Here is a 25896-nt window from a genome sequence, read left to right on the forward strand (position 1 = left end):
CTAGCTGATCTGCTTATGCTTTGAAGGTTGTGTCATTCAATGGTGAGAAGCAAGCTATAAGAACATATAGCAAGTTCATAAGAAAAGCATATGAATCTGCTCTACAAGAAGGTGCTGTAAATGGACTTGGATTGGGTTCTGTAATGGCAATCTTATTTTGCAGTTATGGGTTGGCCGTTTGGTATGGATCTAGACTGATAGTTGAGCGAGGATACAATGGCGGCATGGTTATTTCTATCATAATGGCTGTCATGATCGGCGCAATGTAAGTATCATAACCTAAGTGATCATGATCACTGAAGATTCTTAAATGAGCAATAACGTTCATGATAAATGACCAAATGCTTCTACTAGGATGGGCCTCACACCCTCGATCTGAATATATCTTAATATCTACTTCAATATGTTATAAAACATTCTCTCAAAAAAATGTTATAAAACATGGAGTATAACATATTTTCAATCTCATGTGCTTTTAGTAGGGTCTTTCCATAGCTGTTTTTTTATTTTTTGCAAACCAATCAGCTTTGCTAATTTTAGTTACATATGTCTATTCTGCAGGTCCTTAGGTCAGGCAACACCATCAGTAACAGCTTTTGCTGAAGGTCAAGGAGCAGCATATAGAATGCTCAAGACAATTGAACGGAAACCAGATATTGATATATATGATACCACAGGTGTCATATTGGAGGACGTAAAGGGTGATGTTGAACTGAAGGATGTATACTTCAGCTATCCTACCAGGTCTGAACATTTAGTATTTGATGGATTCTCATTGCGAGTACCAAATAGCACAACTATGGCCCTAGTTGGGGAGAGTGGCAGTGGGAAGTCGACCGTGATCAGCTTGGTGGAGAGATTCTATGATCCACAGGCTGGAGAAGTTTTGATTGACGGAGTCGACATCAGAAGAATGAAACTTGGATGGATAAGAGGAAAAATTGGTCTCGTCAGCCAAGAACCAGTGTTATTCTCAACTACAATCAGGGAAAACATTGCCTATGGAATGGAAAATTTAACACTAGAAGAGATCAAGGGAGCAACTGAGCTTGCAAATGCTGCTAAATTCATTGATAAGTTACCAAATGTACATATAAACTAATGCACTCACAATGTTAATTAGTCGCTAACTTTCTGCCACACATTATTAATCAGTATATCTTGTGAACATTACAGGGTCTTGACACATTGGTTGGGGAACGTGGAACTCAATTGTCTGGAGGGCAGAAGCAAAGAATAGCAATTGCTAGAGCAATCGTAAAGAACCCTAGGATCTTACTACTTGATGAAGCAACCAGCGCATTGGATATGGAATCTGAGAGGGTAGTTCAAGAAGCTTTGAATAGGGTAATGTTAGAAAGGACTACAATTATTGTTGCTCATCGCCTAAGCACAGTGAAGAATGCTGATGTGATCTCTGTCTTGCAAAATGGGAAGATGGTTGAACAAGGTATAATATGTGAAATTTGAAGACTAATTAAAATCCTAGAAATAGATGTGTTTTCCTTTAATCTATAGGAAAAAAATATTGTTCCCATGTTGCCCCCATGTGCTGTCCTATAAGACTGTAGGTCGCAAAGTACAATGTTTATACCAAATGAAACTATAAATAGACACAAGTTACAGCCATATTTTTAATCTTAGGAGCATATTTTATTTTAGATAAATAGAAAATCATGTGAAGCACCAATGCAAGGTGTTTCTGATAACTAATTGACAGATAGCAGACAGTCTATCTACTAATTATGTAATAGCCATAATATGCCCGTATGGTCATCCTAAAAATTGTTAGTCCTTTTGTATGGTAATAAAATATTCATTCTTTTTTGCTCAGCATGATATTTGAGCTGCATGCTTAGGTACATAACTTTTCCTTGTATGAACTCTGAGCAGGCTCACATGTAGAACTAATGAAGATACCTGAAGGTGCTTACTCTCAGCTCATACATCTACAAGAGACACGACAAGGGGCAGAGTTTTCTAGTGTTGACCCTTATATCATAGTAACAAATGGTTTTGGCTCAAGATCTACTAATAGCAAACCAAGAAGCCAAAGTATCTCCAGGCAGAGATCAACTAGTAAAGGATCTTCCTCTTTTGGGCATAGTGGTAGGCACTCCTTCCCTGCTCCACTTAGCCTACCTGATCCTATGGAACTTAATGGATCTCCTGATGTAGAGGAGACTACCGACAAAATGACTAGAGCTCCAAAGAAAGCTCCAATTGGTAGACTCTTCTATCTGAACAAACCAGAAGCTCTTGTTCTTGCACTTGGTTCTATAACTGCCGCGATGCATGGAGTCATTTTTCCAATATATGGCACATTAATTTCAACCGCAATAAAGGTTTTTTATGAGCCACCAGCAGAACTACTAAAGGACTCCAGGTTCTGGGCAAGCATGTTTGTTGTGCTGGGTGCTTGTGCATTTGTTCTTATTCCAATAGAATACTTCCTATTTGGATTAGCTGGTGGGAAGCTTGTGGAGCGCGTGCGATCACTGACATTCCATAGTGTAATGCGCCAAGAGATCAGCTGGTTTGATAAACCTGAACACTCAAGGTGTGTTCAATTCATTATGTTTCAAAATAACCTGTTTTCCTGTTATCCTAAGAAACAACTGGTCTTTTTCATGTATAACTATGAAATTAGTGTCTTGGTTGTTGCTCTCACTTAAAATATCTTAAAATATTTGTATATATATACATATTTTTGTATTCAATCAAGTGATGCAGAAATCTTATAAAAACATATTCGTAGTTTTTCAATTCTGAACACTACAAAAATCATTAATTATGTTGACCTGACCATAGAAGACAATATTACTATGTTGTCAAATATTTTTATCAGACATCATTCATCTTTGTTACACCTGTTTTCAGTACTAAGAAAAGTATAAATGACCAAATGCTTTTTATGAACAACTTATATGCAGTTAGCACTACAACAACCATCATCACTCATACCATAAATTTCCTTTTATTTTACTTTAGTGGAACAATTGGTGCAAGGCTATCAACTGATGCTATGAATGTTAGGCGACTTGTTGGGGACAATTTAGCACTTAATTTTCAGACTGTATCCACTGTCATATCAGGCTTCACAATAGCAGTAGTTGCAAACTGGAAGCTGGCATTGATTATCACTGTGGTGGTTCCTTTTGTGGGTTTCCAAGGCTATGCCCAAATGAAGTTCCTTAAAGGTCTCAACAGAAATGCAAAGGTACATGCTATGGATAAATCACACATGTTGTTCCTACAAGCATTTATCGTATGGAAAAATATTTTTTGTCTAATTGTTTGGTGGGACGCAGTTGAAGTATGAAGAAGCGAGTCAAGTAGCTACTGATGCAATCGGCGGCATCAGAACTATAGCATCGTTTTCTGCTGAGAAGAAAGTGATGGACGCCTATGAGAAGAAATGTGAATCTCCCATAAAACAAGGAATAAGGGAAGGCATTGTTGGTGGCTTGGGGTTTGGCTTCTCATTCCTTGCCTTCTACTTTACATATGCTCTGTGCTTCTATGTTGGTGCCAAGTTTGTTCAGCAAGGAACGGCAACATTTCCTGAAGTGTTTAGGGTGAGATCAATTTTTTTATTATTGTGCATAGAATTGATGGTTTCACACTGGTCTAGTAGTGGCTTTCAGGTCTTCTTCGTATTAGTTTTAGCAACTAGTGGAATCTCGCGAACAAGTGCAATTGGCGCAGACAGCACCAAGGCTAATGATGCGGCTGCATCTGTCTTTGAAATTCTTGACCGGGAATCTAAGATCGACTATAGCTGTGAGGATGGTATCACCATCACAAGTGTGAGGGGTGAAATTGATTTCAAGAATGTGTGCTCCAAGTATCCGTCACGACCAAATGTTCAAATCTTCAAGGATCTATCATTGAGCATTCCTTCTGGAAAGGTGAAATTCGATAAGAACAAAGTAGTAATATACAATTTTGAACCGAACTATTTTTTTTGTGACATTACCACTTGCAGATTGTTGCACTAGTTGGGGAGAGTGGAAGTGGCAAGTCCACAGCGATCGCACTACTTGAAAGGTTCTATAATCCAGACTCCGGTAAGATCCTCTTTGATGATGTGGAACTTCAAGCCCTCAAAGTTAGCTGGCTTCGGCAGCAAGTTGGACTAGTTTCCCAAGAGCCTGTACTATTCAATGACACCATCCGCTCCAACATAGCTTATGGGAAGCAAGGGGTGGCATCTGAAGATGAGATTGTTGCTGCTGCTGAAGCAGCCAATGCACATCAGTTCATATCTGCTTTGCCTGACGGGTACAACACCATTGTCGGCGAAAGAGGAATCCAACTGTCAGGGGGGCAGAAGCAGCGTGTCGCCATCGCAAGGGCCATCATCAAGGATCCCAAGGTGCTCCTGCTAGATGAGGCAACAAGCGCGCTAGATGCAGAGTCAGAGCGAGTGGTGCAAGAGGCGCTGGACCAGGTGATGGTTGGTAGAACGACCGTGGTGGTAGCACATCGCTTGTCAACAATCAGACGTGCAGACATCATTGCTGTCCTCAAGAATGGGGCAGTAGCCGAGAAAGGCAAGCATGAAGAGTTGATGCGGATAAAGGATGGAACATATGCTTCGCTTGTTGAGCTAAGCTCTAGCTCTTCATGATCTAGTGAAAGGTCGGGCATCATTCAAAAGTTAGATAATCCTCACATGGATTGGGTAAGATGTCAAAATGTTGCTACTCAAAGTGAATGGATTGGTTAAGATAGTAGGGATTCCTTTTGCGTGTATGTGCAAACTCGGTCAACACAAGCTCTACATAAATTGCTTGATGAATTGAAAGCAATCACTGAAAGCCGTCTTTAGTTTTCTTTGATGTATCTGACACATTACACACATGTGTATGTTCTTATTGGGGGAAAGTCTACATATCATGAGCCATAAGCCCGCAACTTATCCACTTTAGGCTTGTTTGACTGTACTCGTGTTCATCTCAATCCACATGTATTGAGGTAGATTGGGATGGAAAATTAACTAATTTCCTCTCAAACACACATGGATTAAGGTGGATACGAGTGCACAAACATGAGGTATAGTTATGTGCATTGTGCCTTATAAAAATCACATTCTAGCGGCACATAACTATCAGACAAATTATTTGTCATAGTTCCAGCTTAAGTCATTGCACTATGTCTTATAAAAGTGAATGGAGGGAGTATAGTTCTGTGTTACTAGGTGAAGATAGTTGTCTAATTTTTTAATAAAAGACTTTGAAGGTGAAGTGATTTCTTATTACAGTGCATTGTGCTATAGGACAAAACATGTTGAACCGGTTTATATAAAATTCAAACCAAAAAAGCCTTACAAATACATAATTATTGAAGAAAACCGACAAAAACCGATGGTGGTAGAGTAGGACGAAATGAGTAAATATATGATTGTCAGGGTTATGATACCCCGGGTATCTTAAGACACCAATTAGTTAGCCTGTCGGACGACCCAACTGGCCGAGGCCAAGCAACCTTGGCCCGCCAAAGCGGCAAAGGCCCCAGGCCAGACACCATGACAAAGGGTCCACCATGACCTCCTCCTTCTCCTTCCGCTGCACGCTACGCAGCACCGCACGACCTCCCCTGTCTCGACCCCTGGGAGGAAACGGAGAGAGGTTGAGCTTCACCAAGTATGCCAGCCCTGACAACGACAGGCATGCTCCACGCACTCCGACAGGGCTGAGGGGACAGCCGTCTTGGTGACAAGCGCCATCTCTGCACGCCCCTGCACGGACAAGACAATACTGTCAGACGGTGACGACCGGTACGGCAATCCACCGTCCAAATTCAGCTCGACAAGACAAGCGTACGGCCCCACCCACTATGGGATGGGGCACACGACCCCGGCCTTGACTTTTGAGACTAACCAAGCCACCGGGGACCTCGACCTCGCAGCCCAGGGTCGAGGCCACCGGCATTACGACCAGCAAAGGCAATCGATAACCCAGGAGCGGCTACAGACTCCCTCACTATTGCCACGACACCACCGGGAGAACACAAGATGATGACGAAGGCCATAGCAAGACCACGTCGCCACTACTACAAAAATGATTTATAGCAACGCCTTCCTTTCTTTGTAGGGGAGGCTCTATATTGAGTCGCCCCTACAAATGGTTGCCAAATGAGCCGCCCTTACAAATGGATTTGTAGGGGCGGCCGGTGTTATCAGTCGCCCCTACAAATGGCCTGATTTGTAGGGGCGGCTCTATATTCAGCTGCCCCTACAAATAGGATTTGTAGGGGCAGCTCAATATTAAAGTGCCTCTACAAATAGACGCCGATTATTAAAAATTAAGCACTAAAATTCAAATTTTGTAAATGACCTCGGATGGAGAAACAACTAAAATGAAAGTTGTAGATCTCGAAAAGTTATGAAACTTTGTAGTTGACAACTTTTTTATTTGAAATCATCTTGTAAGGAAAACTATGTTTGAATTTCTAAAAATTTAAAATTTAAAATTTTTAAACGACCTCGGATGGACAAACAATAAAAATGAAAGTTGTAGATCTTGAAAAGTTATGAAACTTTGTAGTTGATAACTTTCTCATTTGAAATCATCTTGTCACGGAAAACTACGTTCGAATCTCTCAAATTTGAAATTCAAATTTTATAAGTGACCTTGGATAGAGAAACTACCAAAATGAAAGTTGTAGATCTCGAAAAGTTATAAAACTTTGTAGTTGATAACTTTTTCATTTGAATTAGTTTCCGGCATCAAATAATCAATTTATGCTTAATTTTGTATAATATGTGAGGAACCAAAATAAAACGTAGACACAAGTGATCGTGAGGTGCAGTGGTAGAGGAGTTTACGCGTGAGCGAGAGGTTGTGGGTTCGAAACCTGGCCGACGCAAAGTGTGCAAAAATCATGAAAAAAATGCTACAACGATAGAGTGAGGGTGTGTGTGGCTGTCGGTGGGGACCTCCTCGGATAAAAAATTTGCTATTTTTTACCCCTTTTTTCGTTGCCCCTTTTTTCGGGATTTCTGGAAATTGATTTGTAGGGGCGACTCCTACAAATCGATTTGTAGGGGCGGTCTAGGAACCGGCCCTACAAATCAGCGATTTGTAGCCACCCCTTCGTAGGGGCGGCTCGCAAAACCGCCCCTACAAAGGGTTACGAGCCGTCCCTAAAAAATGTTTTCTACGTAGTGCGCGCAGGACAGTTGGTAAACCACCACCGTACCAACAGTGCTGTCATGACTGGCACTGTTGACTGGCGCTATAGCATCACGCCACGCCATGCCATGATGTGGGAGCAAGACCATGATGACAACCACGCCAGAACATGTGCTGACAGCGAGACAGGACAGGCTTGCTTGCAAGCCAAGCTTACTAGCTTCTCCCTACCTCGGGCTCACGACCACTCGGTCGAGACAACCCTTCAATGTATGTAACCTAGATCCCGGACTCTATATAAGGGTGGCCAGGCCTCCATTCCACGGGAACATTCTCTCGAGACTTCATTCGGACATTCGTTCACCTCACTCCTCCTACCTCTTTCTCTTAGCTTACACACTCCATTGCAAGAACTTCAGAACATTCAACCGAGGAACACGTACTCGAACTCTCTCTAAAACTGGACGTAGTGCTCCAGCCTGAACTAGTATAATTCCTTGTGTCTTTGAATGATACCATCGTCTTCCTAAAGCAATGCGATACACGTATAAATTTACTAGTTGGTTGACAAAAACACCGACAATGATGAAGCCATCATGTAAGTCATTATCAAGGTCTACAACAATGACAAAGTAGCTTTGATTTTTTATAGGGCATGTTTGGCACGGCTCTGCCTCCTTCAAGAACAACCCTGGCTCTGGCTCCTTTGAAGAAGTGGCTTCTCTAAAAGAGCTGTAGGACTTTTAGAAAACGTTTAGCAAAACGGCTTCTCTTGTTTTTTAAATGATAAGATATATCAAATGTCCACATTGCCCCTGCTTATTATTTGATTTGGTTGTACACATGAGAAATTAAAATGCAGAAAATTGATAATATTGCATCAATTACTCATAATATTAGTCATGATTAAAGTATAAACCATATTTCAATTGTTTTTTATATAACACAAAAATAAGGCTAAACCAGTACCGTTTTGGCCCAACGCCCATACGGCCTGCAAACCTCCTTCTACTCCCTTTGAAGAACACCGCACGTCCCCGCTCCCGCTCGTAAGCCTCTCGCACTGGCCACCGCCGCACGTCGCTCACACCTGGGTGCTTGCGGAACCGCTCGCCCTCGCCCACGCAGGGCTTGCCCTCTTCCACGCGGCCGCGTGCTCCCACGACGTGCTTGCCTAGACCGCCGCTCGCTCACACAGCGCAGGCGCTCGTGCTGCCGCTCGCACGATTCGCCTCATGGTGAAGAACCACGCCGGCGTCGGCTTCGTCTTGTACTCGAGCAAAGAGCATACAGAAAAGGGCAATAGCGTCCATGCGTCCGCGACCGTCAGGCGGAGCAGTGAGAAGCCACGAGAAGCTAGGAATCGTGGCTCCTCCTTCCTATTATAAAAGGGCTTCGGCTCACCAAGTGCTTCTCCGATGAAGCCGTTTTAGGCAGTGGTGCTTTTAGGACGTGTTTTACAGAGATTTAGCAACTCCAGATTCACCATTTTCAGCTCTACTCCGCCAAAAATTTGCCAAACAGCTCAGATTAGATGTCACATTCATCAAAATGGTGGAGCTACTCAGGGGTGCTCCACCAACTTAAGATTGGTGGAGTTGGGTAACCACTGCCACTGGTTACACAACATGCCGGTTGGATCTAATTTTTATGTTCTCCTTCCCGACGTCTTTCTTCTTCCACCTACGAGCTCAGGCGAGGCCACGCCCGGCCGCCGTGGCCCGCATCTACGCACCCTGCACCTGCCCGCCGTGGCTGCGCTCGGCGAGGCCGCCCGCGCCCACGACCTCCGCCGTGGCGGCCACTATGGCCGCGGGCTCCGATGAGGCCAATCCGGGTGCGTGCGATGTGCTCTGCTATGGTAGGAAGAGGAGGAAAGAAGAGCTGACGGCTGGCAGTGATATAGAGAGAGCACTCGAGCCCAAGGACAATTATGGCCATTCCAACGAAAACACCCTTGCATGGATCTGAAGCTGCTGCATTAGCTAAACAATTTCCTGGTAGATCAACGATGGATCTCAGATCCACGATGGAGCTGATCCATGATAAATCACGTGAGCCCCTACCAAACAGACCCTTAGTATGCCTCCTTCAAAAGCGAGCCTCTCCCAAAGCCATACCATCCAGGCACATAGTAGAAGAGATCCTAGCATCCGTTAATACGCCCACGCATATAGGCATCATTAATACTACTAAGAAAAGAACGTGTTATATGGCATTTTGCCGAGCTACAACACAACGATTTAGCAACTTCGACCTTCACCTTAGAACGTTCTACTCTAACATACTAATCGTCCATCGTGAGCTCCAAAAGTAGATAAGGTCTCTCTTGTTGAAGCATTTCGATTTTATTTGGGTCACATTGCTTGCTTGCATTATTCTTAGCCTAAATTAGACCTTATACAGCATAATATAAACCAATGTACACGTATGTAATGACTTGATACTTGATTGTTCTATATAGACAAATTGTATTTAATAAAATTTTACGTTCTATTGTCTGTAGTCACCTCCATGAGATCTCGTATTCGTAGAGGTACCCAAGGATAATAATATTTTATTTTTGCATATGCCATATGCAAACCTGCATTGCCTAATACTCCCTCCATCCCAAATTATAAGTCATTATAAGAATCTTTGAGAGTCAAAATATCTGAAGTTTGACTAAAATTATAGAGAGAATTATAAAGATTTATGACATTAATAAAGAATCTAATGGTACTTAGTTGACATTATAAATGTTATTATCTTATTATATAAATTTAGTCAAACTTGAGATGCTTTGACTCTTTAAAATTCTTAGAATAACTTATAATTTAGGATTTTAAAAAAAAAGGAAATATATTAATATCCCAGCTTCTGCATCGACCAATGCATATAGCTGTTCATTATTACAAACATGAGCATTGCGACCCATGGAACCTCAAATATAAAGTTTTGAGCCATAGTAATTAAAAATAACGTTTTGAAATTCCACATCTAAGAAGCAATTCTATTTCTAAAACTCCAACCGTGTGTTGCAAACACCTCCATCGTGGTTATCTCAATAATCCTGCATCCCATTTTCATTGTCTGGCGATCCTCCTTCTGTAATAGGGACCAGGACCTGGTCCAGTAGGTCCCCCTAAAGATAGCCTGCAAATAAGATGGTGCTATGACCTTATCAAAAACTATATCATTCTGAGTTAGTCAAATCGCCTAGTAAATTGCACTTGCACCCACAAGAATATGAGTTTTCAGTTTCCTATTTATCCCTTCCAACCATCCTATAAACAAATTTTGTATGTTAGTTGGAGGTATTAAATTAAAGGAAACATGAATAATTCTTCACATGAATTTAGCAAATTGGCAGTCAAAGAGTAAATGTTGTATATACTCATTCGACGAATAGAAACAACACTTCCAATCTCCTTGCCACTACCACCGTGCTAAATTATCCTTTGTTAAGACTACTCTCTTGTACAAATACCACATAAAGACTTTGATTTTGAGAGGTAGTTTTAATTTCCAGATTAATGTGTTATAAGGTATAGCTTCTACTGCTAATAAGGCTGTGTATATGGATTTGACAGAAAACAATCCATTCTGATGTAGCCCCCACACAAAACGGTCCCTCTGGCTTATTAATTGTACATTTGCAACCACAACCACCACATCGTGCCATGCTTGTAGATTAACACCTACTAGAGATCTTCCGAAAGCTACATTTAACGGTGCCGTAGATAACACAGTTCTTACAGATGCACTTTTTCACCTAACAATATTATATAGTGTAGGAAAGAGAGATTTTAGCAGACGCGGTCTTATCCACGAATCCTCCCAAAATCGCACTTGGGACCCATCACCTAGATCAAACTTGCCCAACGAGAGGAACTCTCCCTTCACCTTCATGAGGCCAGCCCAAAACTGAGTCCCCGGGGCACGTATTGAACCTGTATCAATGTTTTGTCCCTTAGATATTTATTCCTAAGCATTTATTGCCAAACCCCATATCCATTGATCAACTTAAAGAGCCATTTGCTTAGAAGACACTTGTTGTGAACATCTAAGTTTAGGACTCCCAACCCTCCTTGGTCTTTCGGTGTACAAACTACCTCCCACTTTGTCAATCTATATTTTTTCTTATGTTCATCACTCTGCAAAAAAACATGACCTAAATAATCCAACTTCTTCAAAACCCCTCTAGGCATTTCAAAAAAGAAAAGCATGAACATGGGGAGGCTGCTCAAAACAAGCCTCCCTCCTACTGATAACATCTTACTTCTCCAATAGTTCAGCCTCTTTTGAAATCTTTCTTCGACATGTTTTCAATCCTTATTCATGAGTTTTGTATGATGCATAGGAATTCCTAGATATCTAAACGGGAACGACCCCAAGTCACACCCAAAAATTTGTGCATATTCATTTTGATTGGCTTTAGCTGCTCTGTAGCAGAACATTTCGTTCTTATGGAAATTGATCTTAAGTCCTGATAATTGATCAAAAGAACAAAGTAAAAGCTTCATGTTTTTGGCCCGCTCTAGATCATTATCCATAAAGATAACAGTGTCATTTGCGTACTAAAGGACTGAAAGTCCCTCATCTACCAAATGCGGAACAACCCCTTGGATTTATTTTGCCTCTTTAGCTCATGCAATGAGGATAGCCAGCATATCAACCACTATGTTAAATAGAATTGGAGATAATGGATCCCCCCGCCGCACTCCTTTCCTAGTTTGGAAATAGTGGCCTATATTATCATTGACCTTTACTGCAACACTCCCTCTAGACATGACTTTTGAAATCCATTCACACCAAGTCGTTCAGAATCCTTTCATTCTGAGGACCTATTGTACAAAAGGCCACTTTAACTTGTCGTATGCTTTTTCAAAGTCAAGTTTAAGATCACACCATCTTGTTTTTCCTGTGTAGCTCATGAATCATTTCATGTAATATCACAACTCCTTCCATGATATAGCGACCTAGAATGAAGGTCGTTTGCGATGGTCCTATTAGCTTATCTGTCACTTTCAATAATCTATTGTTTAGCACTTTCGTAAAAATCTTAAAGCTCACATTTAAAGGACAAATGTGCCTATATTGTTGTATCCAGGCCGCATCAGCAATCTTTGGTAGCAATGTAATTACCCCCAAAATTTAGGCTATGAATAGGCAGCCTTCTAGCATGGAATTCATAAAAGAGGCTCATTAAATCCGGTTTCCATGGCATATACACGCGTACTGGGAACCCATGGGATCTTAAAAACTGCCGATAGGAGTCTGGGGAAACTCTTCATGGGTACATCCAGCGCTTTTCCCGACAGTGCAACGAGCTGCCCAACATCGCCGACGCCAACGTCATAGGAGCTTTCTTGTCTAGGACTACATGCAAATCCCTGGTTCACAAGCTGGGACGTAAGGGCCCGTGAACCACCAAGGAGCTCCTCGATATCGCCACTAGACACACCTCGACCAAGGAGGCGGTCGGGGTGATTTTCGACCGCCTCAAAGGCAAGGCAAAGCGGGATGAGGACGTCGGTGAAGGCACCTCCAACCATCCCAACAAGAAGAAGAACAAGCAATGGTGCGAGGGCTCGCTCGTGGCCACTGCCGACTGCAAGGGGGTCGGAAGCCCACCGAGAGTACCCCAGCCCACTTCGAGAAGCTGCTCGAAGGGCCATGCCTAAACCATGCTTTCCCCATCAAGCACATATACAATGACTGCATCCTCATGAAGCGGTTTTTGTTCGGAGGCTCCAACAAGGGGAAGCATAGGAAGGAGCCCAAACTAGCCGCAAACGACACCGAGGGAAAGGACGGTGGACTTTCGACACTAGATGGCTACCTCATTATCTTTGGAGGGTCGGCGGCCTATGACTCCAAGCACCGCTAGAAGCTTACACGCTGTGAGGTCTATACTACCGAGCTAGCCATGCCTATCTTCCTTCGATGGTCGGAGTCCACCATAACCTTTGATCCGACCGACCTCCCAAAAAGCATCCCACAACTAGGAAGATATCTACTCATGATTGACCCAATCATTAGCACAAAGCGGCTCACCAAGGTGCTGATGCATGGAGGCAGCATACTCAACATCATGTACGCTGAAACGCTCGACGCCATGGGCATCGACCGATCGCGCATCCGATCGACCGGGTGCCTTTCCACGGCATCATACCTAGAAAGCAGGCCGTACCACTTGGGTAGATTGATCTACCCATCACCTTAGGGAATCTGACCAATTATAGGATGGAGACCCTTACCTTTGAGGTGGTCGGGTTCCACAGGACCTACCACGCCATCCTAGGATGTCCATGCTACGCGAAGTTCATGGCCATCCCTAACTACACCTATCTGAAGTTGAAAATGCTAGGTCCATGCAGGGTCATCACCATCAGCACCTCCTTCCAGCGCACCTATGAGTGCGAGGTCGAGTGCCGCGAACACACCATGGCAATTGTCACCTCCAAAGAGCTTGTGGCCATCAGGGAGGAGGTCGCTGAAGAAGCACCCGACCCCAAGCGGACGGCTGGGTCTTTCGAGCCTATAGAGGGCGCCAAGGAGGTCCTCATAGATCCCAGCGGCTCTAAGGGCAAAGTGGTGCGCATCGGCATCACGCTTTCCTCTAAATAGGAAAGTGTGCTCACTGACTTCCTCTACGCCAACAGAGACATATTTGCGTGGAAACACTCAGACATGCCAGGCATTCTGAGAGAAGTCACTGAGCATGCCTTGAGGATTAGGCTAGGCTCCAAGCTAGTGAAGCAGCACCTACGTCCCTTCGATGAGGAGAAACGTAGGGCCATCAGTGAGGAGATTGCGAAGCTTTTGGCCGTTAGGTTCATCAAGGAAGTATACCACCCCGAGTGGTTAGTCAATCCCATTCTTGTATGAAAAAAGAGTGGGAAATAGAGAATGTGTGTTGACTACACAGGTCTCAACAAAGCATGTCCAAAGGATCCATTTCCTTTGCCATGCATAGACCAAGTAGTCGACTCGACTTCAGGGTGCGAAACCCTTTGCTTCCTTGATGCGTATTGCGGGTATAATAAAATCACGATGAAAGTGTCCGACCAGCTCGCGACATCTTTCATCAACCCATTCGGATCATTCTGCAACGTCACAATGTCATTCGGCCTAAAGAACGATGGGGCTACGTACCAATGTTGCAGGCTCAAGTGTTTTGGGGGTCTCATCTGGCAGATTGTTGAGGCCTACGTGGATGAGATAGTGGTCAAATCCAAACGGGCTGACCAGGTCATAGCCAACCTAGAGTAGACCTTCACGAAACTCCAAGCAAACAACATTAAGCTTAACCCCGAGAAGTGCGTTTTCAGGGTCCTAAGGGGTATGCTGCTTGGTTTTATCATCTTCGAGCGTGGCATCGAAGCCAACCCAGAGAAGATCTCAACCATCATGAGAATGGACCCAATTCAGAACATAAAGGGGGTATAGCGAGTTACGAGGTGCCTCACCGCACTCAGCCGCTTTATCTCATGCCTTGGTGAATGAGGTCTCCCCCTCTATCAGCTTCTGAAGAAGGCCGACAATTTCAAATGGATGCCCGAGGCCTAGGAGGCACTTGACAAGGTCAAGCGGCCCCTGATGAAGGCCCTGATCCTAGTCCCTTCGACCGATAGGGAACTGCTTCTACTCTATATTGCGGGCACCACACAAGTGGTCAGCACCACCCTGGTGGTAGAGCGAGAAGAAGAGGGACACACCCTCAAAGTACAGCGTCCCTTGTACTTCATTAGTGAGGTCTTGTTTGATTCTAAGACTCGCTACCCTCAAATCTAGAAACTCCTATACGCCATCCTTATTGTCAAGAGGAAGTTGCGTCACTACTTCGAGTCACATCCAGTGATGGTTGTGACATCCTTCCCTCTCGGTGAGGTCATCCAAAATTAGGATGTCACAGGAAGAATCACGAAGTGGGCACTCGAGCTGATGGGCCAAGGCATTTCATATGCCCCTCAGACAACCATCAAGTCCTAAGTGCTGGCTGATTTTGTTGAAGAATGGACTAAGGTCCAAATGCTGCCAGTAGTCGTCAACCAAGAGTACTAGATGATGTACTTTGATGGATTGCTGATGAAGAAAGGCGCCAGGGCAGGGCTGGTCTTCATTTTGCCCCTTGGGGTACGCATGAGGTACATGGTTCGCACCCATTTCCCCTCCTCCAACAATGTGGCCAAGTATGAGGCGCTCATCAACGGCCTACGCATCGCCATCGAGTTGGGTATCTGATGGCTCAATGTCCGGGGCGACTTCCAGCTAATCATTGACCAAGTCATGAAGGAATCAAGCTACCACAATGCCAAGATGGCTGCATATTGCTAACAAGTCCACCAGCAGGAGGACAAGTTTGATGGTCTCGAGCTCAATCACATCCCGAGGTAGCCAACGCACTAGCAAAAATGGCATCTAGCCGAGAGTCGGTGCTGATGGGCGTCCTCACCAGCGATCAGTACAAGCCCTCAGTCTGCTATGAGGAGCCAGAATAGACCGATGACATGCCACCTACCCTAGGCTCAGGGGCTAACCAGCTGGTGGCTCCATCCGACCCCAAAGTCATGGAGCTTGACGAGGATCCAGCGATAGAGCCTGACCCTCTGGCCGACTGGGGGACACCTTACCTCGACTACCTCCTCCATGAGGCGCTGCTGATGGACAAAATGGAGGCATGGTGGCTCGTGCATCGTGCCAAGTCCTTTGTACTTATTGAGGGTGAGCTCTATAGGCAAAGCCACACCGGGATCATACAGCGCTGCATCCCCATTGAACAAGGGAAGTAGTTGCTGAGTGATATCTAGGGTGGGGTCTGCGAGCACCATTCCGCACCTAGGACCCTAGTCAGAAACATGTTCCAACAGGGCTTCTACTAGCCGACTGTAGTAGCCGATGCTGAACAGATTGTGCGTACCTACGGAGGGTGTCAATACTACGCTCGACAAACCCACCTGCTGGCCCAAGCACTCTAAATGATCCCCATTACGTGGCCATTTGTGGTCTGGAGGCTTGATCTGGTCAGACCTCTCAAGAGGGCGCCCGAGGGCTATACACACTGGCTTTTTCACCGTAGACATGTTTACAAAGTGGATAGAGGCTCGATCGATCTCCACGATCAAGTCCGAGCAAGCCATGTTGTTCTTCCTTGACATCATCCATCGCTTTGGAGTCCCAAACTCCATTATCATGGACAATGGCACGTAGTTCACTAGAAAAAGTTCCTTTGATTCTACGATGAAAACCACATCCACATCGATTGGGCCGCTGTGATGCACCCCGCATGAACGGGCAGGTCAAGTGCGCGAACGGCATGGTCCTATAAGGCCCCAAGCCTAGGATCTTCAATCAGTTGAACAAATTTGGCAGACGATGGGTCACGGAGCTTCCCATGGTGCTCTAGAGCCTGAGGATGACCCCCAGCCGGACCACTGGCTACACGCCATTCTTCATGGTCTATGGTTCCAAGGCTATCCTCCCGACTAACCTCAATTATGGAGCACCGAGGGTCAGGGCGTATGATGAACAGGGAGCCAAGGTGTCCCTCGAGGATGCCATGGACTAGCTAGATGGAGCATAAGACGTTGCCCTCCTCTGCTCGGCCAAGTACTAGCAAGCATTGCGCCGGTACCACAGCCATAGAGTGCGGGGTCGGGCCTTCAACGTCGGGGACATGGTGCTCCACCTCGTCTAAAGCAACAAGAACTGCCACAAGATCTCTCCACCATGGGAGGGACCGTACTTCATCGCGGAGGTGCTTTGACCAAGCACCTACAAGCTTAGGACCATCGACAATGAAGTCTTCATCAACGCCTAGAATATCGAACAGCTACATCATTTTTACCCTTAAATTTACACACACTTTCTCTTATCAGTTTTGATATCAACTCCTCGATCTTTAGTGACACCTGACCCTAGCAACCGGCAGGGGGTCGAGCCTCACTCCGGGGCTGATAAGAGCATATTTATCTGGTAAACATTCTCTGTGCCCGACCCTCTCTCACGTTAAGATCTAGAAGCAAGGGTTGCGGAAACAAACACTAAGTAAAACTGGTTGGACTACAAGAAACTATGCCCTAGCGGCTACGGCATTTTTGCTCACTAGCGTGATCAGAGTTTGTTCACCCGCACCCTGAGCTTTTACGGCCTTAACGACAGAAAGGGTTGGAACACATTAACCTTTTTATACAAAAAAGGGAGAGGGGCTAAAAATCTATTTGGACATAATAAAATTTAAGAGTTTGGCCATTTATTACAAGTTCACCGCCTGGCTTATCTGCCTAACTAATTTTTTGGGTGGGCTGATCTCATCCTCTATCTCCGTAGTAAGTCCTATGCCAACGGGTCACCCAAGTCGATCGGACGGCTCGGCCTGGTACCGAGAGATGGGTAAGAAGCAGTAGGATGCCCCAAGCGGATTATGCCGACTTCGTCACGAATGATGGACCCAGATTACACTCAGACATATCTAGTAAGAGCCCCCCGAACCTGTCACTTGAGCCATAGAGGTAACTTTACCAACCCCCACTTTACTTCTCCAGTGCATGAGCATTCATTCAACCATTCTCATACATCCAAGCATCACATATGCAATTATTGCATCACAATGCTTCGCGTCATGTCACGAAGCAGTAGTCATCTCATTCAACATGAGCAGTGACCGACTAGGGTTCGAAGGCCAGCCCGCGAAGGGCTTGAGGCTGCCTCGCGTCAAACAAAGCCAGGGGAGAAAACATAGATGAGCCCCAACGGCCTTTGCTCGACCCGCTCAAAAGCGGACAGGGTCATCTCGACCTTCTTGTTCGATTATAACCTCGAGCCATGCCCACAGAATCTCCATCGAGGGGAGGCCAGTGGGCCACCTGAGTCGGTCTCTAGAATGACTCAGGCATCTACCGAGAGGTGGCTTAAGGAGTAGTGGAATGCCACATGAGGGCTATGCCAACACCGTTACGACCGACAGACCCGGATTCCACTCGAACATGCCCATTAGCGAGCTCAGAAAGCACGACAGTCGAGCCATCGAGGCAAGTGACGTTATCTCAACCCCTCCGGTTGCGGAAACCGCGGACGGGGTGACGATCACAAAGACGAGTTGACCCCTCGACCGGACCCCTGCAATGTGCGGGGGCTCAAGGGAAGTTGGACTTACAAGGACACCGAATGCGTGGTCGTAGAACGATGGCTCGGATCCTAGGGAGGTGGTACATACAAAAACTAAGAATAACATTTCTAAAACAAAAAATGCTTTCTCCTACCAGTTTTGCTATCGTCTCCTCGATCTTTAGTGAAACCTGACCCCAGCAATGGCAAGGGGTCGGGTCTCACTTGGGGCTGCTAAGGGTATATTTACCCTTTCTAAAATAGTCATCGTGCCCAACCCTTTCTCACATTAAAACCTAGAAGCAAGGTTTGCGGAAACGAACGCCGAGTAAAACGGGTCGAACTACAAGAAACCTACGCTCCAGCGGCTACGGCACTCTTGCTTACCAGCGTGACCAGAGTTTTCTCACCCACACCTCAAGCTCTATAGTCTTAACAAAAGGAAGGGTCAGGGCGCATTAACCCCTTTTTTACACATAAAAAGGGAGAAAGAACAAATTCGTTCAAACCAAAACAAAATAACAAACTTATTCAAACGAAACAAAGGGATGGAACTCGTCCGCTTATTACAAAGGCACCACCTGACCTATCTAACTAAACTAACCCCTCAGAGGTACGATTTCATCCTCTATCTTGGCAGAAAGGTCATACGCCAGGGGGGCCACCTCCTCCTCAATGACGTCTAGCTCGGCGTCGGTATAGATGGGCGTGAAGCCTTGGCTCATCGTCGCCAGATCGATGTTCTCGTAATGAGAACGGGCGATTGCGAATGATCGATGAATGCCAAAGTGAAGCACTCCCCTCGCCATATCACGTGCCTGGTCCATAATCTAGGTGGCGTGAGCCACAAGTGATCTTGTCTCCTGCTCTGGGGCTAGCTCGAGCTTGTTGTAGACCAGCTAGACGGCGACGCATAGGTTGTCATGTTCATCGCTCTCCTTCTAGAGGGTGTCCTTCACCTCGCTGAGCTCCTTCTCTAGGCTGTGGCTCTTCACCACCTCCGACCTGAGCTTGTCGTTGAGACATGCCCATGTCACATACCGACCATGTCAAAAGGCCTACCACAGATTCTAGGGAGAAAGACAACAAGGGAAACTAGGGACTTACCATCCACATCCACCCAAAGCATGTGCGCCTCATCACGCTGCCAGATCACCTCAGCCTCTAGGCACTGGACCTCCTCTTGGCGCTACCCAACCTCCGTGGTGAGCCTGGCAGACATGCCCTCGGCTACAACCTTTAGGTCCCCCTCCCTCCGAAGCTCCTTCTCGAGCTAGCCGACCCGCTGCTAAGCATCAGCGCGCTCTTGGAGAGCTAGCTCAGTCCCCATGTGGAGCTCCTCTATGGCCCAGAGCAAATCATGTCACTCCTTCTATAGCCTTTCGGCCTCCACGGCGTCTGTGCACACCCTCTTGATCAGGGCTACGAGCTTCTCCTTGGCCTCGCGAGCATTGTCGTGAGCATCCTTCTCCCTGACTCAGAGGTCGGCCACCTCTCGGGCGGTAGGGACAAGCTTAGCCACCTCCTGATGGGCAGCAGTGAGCTATGCGCCTAGCTCCTCACTCTGCCGCATCTCCTCAGCAAGGAGCTGGGACTTCTCCTGGCTATGGGCCATAAGGACCTACAAAGAACACAAGACTTAGAGGTGCGGAAAGAGAACATGGGGGTCGGAAGCACGGTCATATCATACCTGGCCAACCAGGGCGACAATGTCATGCATCGAGCCCAACATGGTGGTTAGGGCGCGAACTATGTCCCCAACCTCCATGTGGAGGCTCCCCATTCCCTCTCTTCTACCACTTCACCAAGGGCAGCCACTCGGACCAGAGACTAGGATGTCCCCACGCTGACCTCAATCGGCACCGACCTATCTAGCGGCGGCTGCTCCTCTAGAGCGGCTCCTCCAGAGCGGCTCCTCTAGTGATAGAGGGGGTGGGTGACATAAAACAGAGGCATTTCCTATCTCCACATCTAGGAAGGATGCCTCAGGTGAGCCCCCTTCTGTCCGCACTGCCGCAGACATGGCCACCTGCACGAACGGTGGCTCCGATAGTGCCTCCTCTGCCTGTGATGTTGAGGACACAACCGGCCACGCCACGCCCACCACGGGCACCCCGAATGTGCCCTCCTCCGCCTGCTCTCCTATGGACACAGCCATCGGCTGCGCCTCCCTAGTCGACACCATGGCCGCCCCGATGCCACTCACGCCCTCCACCGGTGCGGCGACAGCCGGCTCCTAGTGTGTTTGTCGGAGGAGGATCTTTTTCAAAGCAAGCCGTAGGAGAGTCCCACGTCCTCCGATGCTACAAGGGACATGGCTATCAATTCATGGCAAAAATTCATTAGGACAAAAGGATGACAAAAACTCTTGACTCACCTTGATGCCATCATATGAGGACATTTTGGGGTTGGCTTGCCTGACCCCGGCTGCTCCTCATCGGCATGTTGCAGCTTCGAGCTCTCCCTCAGCTCAAAGGGCTAGAACGAGTCAAAACAGCTGTCTCCCACCAACTTTGGAGGTGTCACCAAGGGCTCAGATGGTGCAGGGCAACCTGTTTCTGCTGGCTCTAGGGCCGACATTGAAGGTCCAGACATGGCGGGGTGGTTCATTTCTGCTGGCTTCGGGGGCGTGTCCTTCCCCTCCTACCTTGTGACATGCCATGGGAAGGGCCCCACCTATGGCGAAGGTAGGTCCTCATCCTCGGTGGCTAGATCATCCCATGGGATGGGCGACATGGAGCCATCATCTTCCTCCTCCTCTTCTTCTTCCTCCTCTTCTTCCGACGAGCCTTGACGCCGCTTCCCTCATTGTAGCTTCACTCGCTGCTTCGACCACTGTTTCTTCTCCTTGTCATCCTTCTTCTTCTTCCACTATTCATCCATGGCACGGTTCACTGCCCTCATGGCCGCGTGCTCTGGCAATAGCATGATAGAGTCCCGAAAGACTAAACCTTCTGGTAGCTCGATGAAGCCCGTGTCCGGCCGCATCACAAGATGCCCCAGGATCAGGAACATGGCGTCAGCCTCCCCCGTGGCCTCCTTGATGCACTGCATGACCTCGCTATTGCAGAATAGCCCCAGGGCTAGCGTCATCCCGATGAGCTATGCACCGAGCGTCATCCCGTAAAGCAGGAGGACGCGAGCCATCAGAGGCGCCACCCTCCTCATGTGATATCCCCAATGACGCTGGCCCCACGAAGACCGTGGGTCTTTAGGAATGCGATGGCCTCAAGGAGGTCACACATCCTCTTCTTCTCCTTAACAGGTGGCCCCCATGGCCATGATGGTGGTACCTCTTCAACCAGGCGCTCAGAGAAGATCAGCAAGGGAGTGGCAGGGTCGTTCTTTAAGTAGAACCAATGTGAATGCCACCCCTTGTGTCGATAGAATATCGTCAGCAGTCCACCAAGGGGTATCCCATGAAGGTAGATTGATCGGTAGAGATGCATGTAATCGAGAATAAGAAGGCAATAAAGACACACGAGTTAGATAGGTTCAGGCCGTCAGTATGACGTAATACCCAACTCCTATGGTCTGCTGGATTATATTGGCTATCGTATGATATTACGTGTTTGGAGGGGGTCCCTGCCTGCCTTATATAGTCTGGGGGCAGGGTTACAAGTTGGTTAGATCTAGGAGATAACCAGAAAGTAATAACAGATTATAGGAATCATAGGATCATACGTATCCTAACAGATCTCATAGTATCTTTAGGATATCTTCCCGGTGTCTTACGGGAGGCACCAAGCAGCGTCGTGCATCGTAAGGCTTCGTCTTGTGGGCTAGGCCGCCCCTAGGTGCGTAGCCCATGTGGTCTGCCATGGGTATCTGGGGTCAAACCCCCCACTGCATGTACTCGGCCACCCACTGCCCCCGAAGGTGGATGCCCACGCATCCCATCGGCACCGGGGTCTCCCGGCCTCTCTCCTTCTTCTTGATCAAGGAGATGGAGAAGAAATATCTCCACAGCTTGAAGTGGGGCTCATTCCCCAAAAACCCCTCACACATCGTGATGAAGGCAGCGATGTGCTAGATCCCATTAGGGTTTAGGTGTTGTAGCTCAATCTGATAGTGGTGCAGTAGACCCTGAAAGAACGGGTGAGGAGGAACCGTGAGTCCATGCACATGGAAGGGCACGAAGGAGACCCCAGGCACAAGCCACTCCACCGCATCAGTCCTCCCACGGAGAAGACCATGCTTGACAAGGCCCTCCATGTGTGCATGGGTAACATCGGAGTGGTACCATGAATCCATGGAGGATGGAGGTGGCTACGGAGAAGCAAAGGCGGCGGAGGAGGAGTGGAAGCTATGGATCTAGGGCTCCAGCGGTGGATTAGCAAGCATGGCAGATTCGAATGGTGGTGGTGGAGAAACAGAGAAGGTAAGGCTATGGTTTTGGTGTGCTGGAATGCAAAGTGGGAGGCTGCTATTTGTAGGGCAGAGTGGGATGAGAAGGCGAACTGTCTGCCTAGATTCACGCGCCCGCTGCGCCGCGTCACGTCACCTCCCTCTGAAGATCGCGCGCACACTATCTCTGGCCATGCCCCTAACGGATACGTCAGATGATGGTTCACCCATTCATTAGGCCAAGAACCATCACAGGTAAGAAGGGATCCAGAGCTAAAAACGCTCCTACGGCCCATTTAGGACCGGGAGTTCAAAGGTTGGCCCACCAATGGGATCACAGCCACTTGGGCACCCTTAGAGTGAGGGGTGGAAAGGGATGGGCCCACTAGCGGCTAGTACCTAGGTGCACGAGCACCGCAGGAATCCCAGCCCACGTTCGAGTCTTGGTTGGTTCCTAGTCCATGGTTTTTTGTTAAAAAAAGAAAATGAGCACTTGGGACTGGCCAAATGGACCCAAGAACTATATGGACTAACCGCCAAGAGTCTGGAGTTGGTCACCAGTTGAGCCATGTTGGACCCCCTTGAATGGGAAGCCAGGGCCCCACTCGGACTAGCCCATTAAATAGCTCACCGAGCACCATGTTTCATCCATCACAAAGATGAGCCGACCCTCGATCGGACCCCTGCTACGCATGGGGGCTCGAGGAAAGTTGGACTCGCAAGGAGACTGAACATGCGATCGTAGTACGACTAAGGACTGATTGGATCCTAGGGACCGAAATCAAGAAAAATCTTTCTGACCTCCTGAATCCTACGGTTACTTGCCCCTAAGAAGATCGATCATGACAAAAGGGAACCGTCGCCCTACCAGGACACACCGTGGGCAACAAAAAGAAGGCCAAGGCCCTTAGAGTCCTCCCGTCCAAAAAAGCCTCCAAAAGAGTATTCTACTCCTTCGTAGGCTCGGGGGCTACTATCAGGTATCGATATTAGGGATACCCAAAGCAAGGAAGTTAGCAGCCATGCTGACCTCCCCGGAAGGGGCAAGATGTATTAAAAAGTCTCGCCCGACCCCAAGACCGTGGGCTCTGTCTCACCCAACCTCGAGGCCGCGGGGGTCACGTCCAAGGCCATGGGCTCTGTCTTGCCTGACCTCAAGGCCGCGGGCTCTGTCTCGCCTGACCCCTAGGCCATGGGTTCCATCTCGCCCGACCTCGAGGCCATGGTCTCCATCTCGCCTGACTTTGAGGCTACAGGCTCCGTCTCGCCTGACCCCTAGGCCACGGGCTATGTCTCGCTCGACCCCTTGGGTTCATGCTCCCTCTCGCCTAACCCCTTGGGTGCTGGCTCTGTCTTGCCTAACACCTCAGGTGTGGGCTCTGTCTCGCCTGACCCTAAGGACACAGATACTGTCTTGTTCGACGGGGACCCATACTGCCACCAACCACTCCAGGTCCAAGCGTATGGGCCTGAGTCAAAACTCTAACACCAGGGAAGAGAATGGCACACCTCGATGTAACTCGTGGCCATGATGGGCCATACCTGAGGATTCACATCAAGAACAAAGTCGGGTGTGCCGGTGCTGTTCTGCCTAACCCTCGTACGAATGCTGACAGGCACATTAGTTCTCCACAATGTCTGCTAGGACGGAATGGAACACCATGACTAGCAGATGACACCTATGCATGGGGTTCCATTGACAAATAGGACCACGATGTGGAGCCGTCCCTACTAACATCTACAGAATCGACGGGACCCGCATAAAGGAGAAAAAGGACCCGGTGATCCTAGAAGCCTTCTTCTCTCTCTTGTTCTTCTCCTTTTCCTCCATTGTAACCCGCGCTTTCCCTTTGCCTATAAAAGGGGAAGCATGGCACCCCATGAAGGGGGATCGAGATCCGCATGAGATCGAACCATGAGATAAAAACACCAGAGCACGACACAAGCACACGGCTGAGCAGCGATCGAGCTCTCAGCACCCGTTCACTCCTTTCACCAGAGACTTGGGATCCTTTCCCTCTCTCGCCTATTTGTAACCCCCTACTACAAACCAAGTGACGGTAACACAAGTAGCAGCAAACTAGATGTAGGGACATTCTGCCTGAACCAGTATAAACCATTGTGTCCTCCGAGCACACCATCCGAGCCAGACACGCAAATACAAATTTAGTTGTCGGTGGTCCAAAAACACCGACAATTAGGGCTAAGAGCGAACTCACCCACAGCCATGGTGGCACGGCGAGGCAAACCACGCTGCTGCGGTGGTGTTCTGGCCGCTAGAGATCGGTAGAGTCAAATTAAAGGGCACGATTAGCACCTAGGGCTCACCGCGACGACGCTCGGCTACACAGATAGGATAGGAATGCGGCAGAGCTAGATGACTAGTGATGATGGCACGCACGGTGGTGTGAACTAGAGAAGATGATTGTGTTCTAGTGCGTCCTAAATGGTAGAGGTAAAAGGAGAGAGCCGATGAGCATAGCGGTAGCACAAAGGAGTTCGAAATAGCAAATGGCATGGCGAGAGGAGCTCTTGAGGAGCCTACCCATGATGAGCTGCTTCATGATGATCATGGTGAGCCGCCATGGTGAGAATGGTGCACACGGGCAATTTCATTCAGGAAAGATGGCTTGAGCGAGCTCAGGCGGTGTGCAAGCGTGAGGCGAAGTTGCGCCGCGAGCAATTGTGCGGTGGTGGTGCGGTTGCGATGAATTGCGCTAGCGAGGGAAGTAGCTTGGTGACGGTGGGAAAAGAGAAGAATCAAGACGGTTATTGGCTTGGTGTTACAAGGATGAGGGTGAAACATTGAGACAGCCAGCACCTACTTGCGACGCGGCTGGCAAAGCTGCTGTGTGCCTACGCGAGAGAAAGCGGTGAGCGAGGGCGACAGGCGTCGGCAAGGAGGCAGGCAGACTGCTACCGATGTCGTGTACTATAGCAAACTGAACCCCACTTCTCCATCCCCCTTTCTCTCTCGATTTTGAATGAAAACAGGATGATCAACTTTAACCAAAGTTGTTGATCTACGAGAAATCTCCAACTTTGATTAAAGGCCCAAACTCTAGTAATAACTGGTTTTTAAGATTTTGAAATGAGAATATGGATAGTTTGAAACTGCAAAACATGATTTAGTTAGGGTTTCAAATTCAATTTCTGATTAGCAAATTTTGGAAATTAATTTATGAGCAACCATTACTCAAACAACACAACTAATTACTCATTATCGTAACTCAAGCATCTTTCCATGCAATGAAATCAAAGTTGGACAATTTTTATTTATAAACATTGATTTTATAATTCACCAAAAATTGAAGTTAGT

The 25896-nt window shown here is 47.3% G+C and overlaps 2 protein-coding genes across 2 annotated transcripts in view; both read left to right on the top strand.

Annotated features, from left to right (window-relative positions):
* Nucleotides 1-4633, top strand: part of LOC136450010 (ABC transporter B family member 4-like) — a 57641-nt gene extending 53008 nt beyond the window's left edge. Inside the window, exons 5-13 of the mRNA XM_066450257.1 lie at nt 27-265; nt 562-1087; nt 1177-1450; nt 1894-1975; nt 2039-2560; nt 2992-3220; nt 3312-3578; nt 3648-3911; nt 3989-4633. Of these exons, the coding sequence (XP_066306354.1) occupies nt 27-265; nt 562-1087; nt 1177-1450; nt 1894-1975; nt 2039-2560; nt 2992-3220; nt 3312-3578; nt 3648-3911; nt 3989-4633 (3048 nt within the window). The remainder of the gene's footprint in view (nt 1-26; nt 266-561; nt 1088-1176; nt 1451-1893; nt 1976-2038; nt 2561-2991; nt 3221-3311; nt 3579-3647; nt 3912-3988) is intronic.
* Nucleotides 4634-13448: 8815 nt separating this feature from the next.
* On the top strand, nt 13449-13751 carry LOC136454716 (uncharacterized). The gene has a single exon (XM_066455038.1). It carries the CDS (start codon nt 13449-13451, stop codon nt 13749-13751), a length of 303 nt encoding a protein of 100 aa, XP_066311135.1.
* The last annotated feature ends 12145 nt before the right edge of the window (nt 13752-25896 follow it).

Source organism: Miscanthus floridulus, chromosome 5 (assembly GCF_019320115.1).
Source record: "Miscanthus floridulus cultivar M001 chromosome 5, ASM1932011v1, whole genome shotgun sequence".
NCBI lineage: Eukaryota > Viridiplantae > Streptophyta > Magnoliopsida > Poales > Poaceae > Miscanthus > Miscanthus floridulus.

Bases quoted from the DNA above. Each gene is read 5' to 3' on its own strand.
- LOC136454716 (XM_066455038.1), top strand. From the start codon at position 13,449: ATGGCCATCCCTAACTACACCTATCTGAAGTTGAAAATGCTAGGTCCA.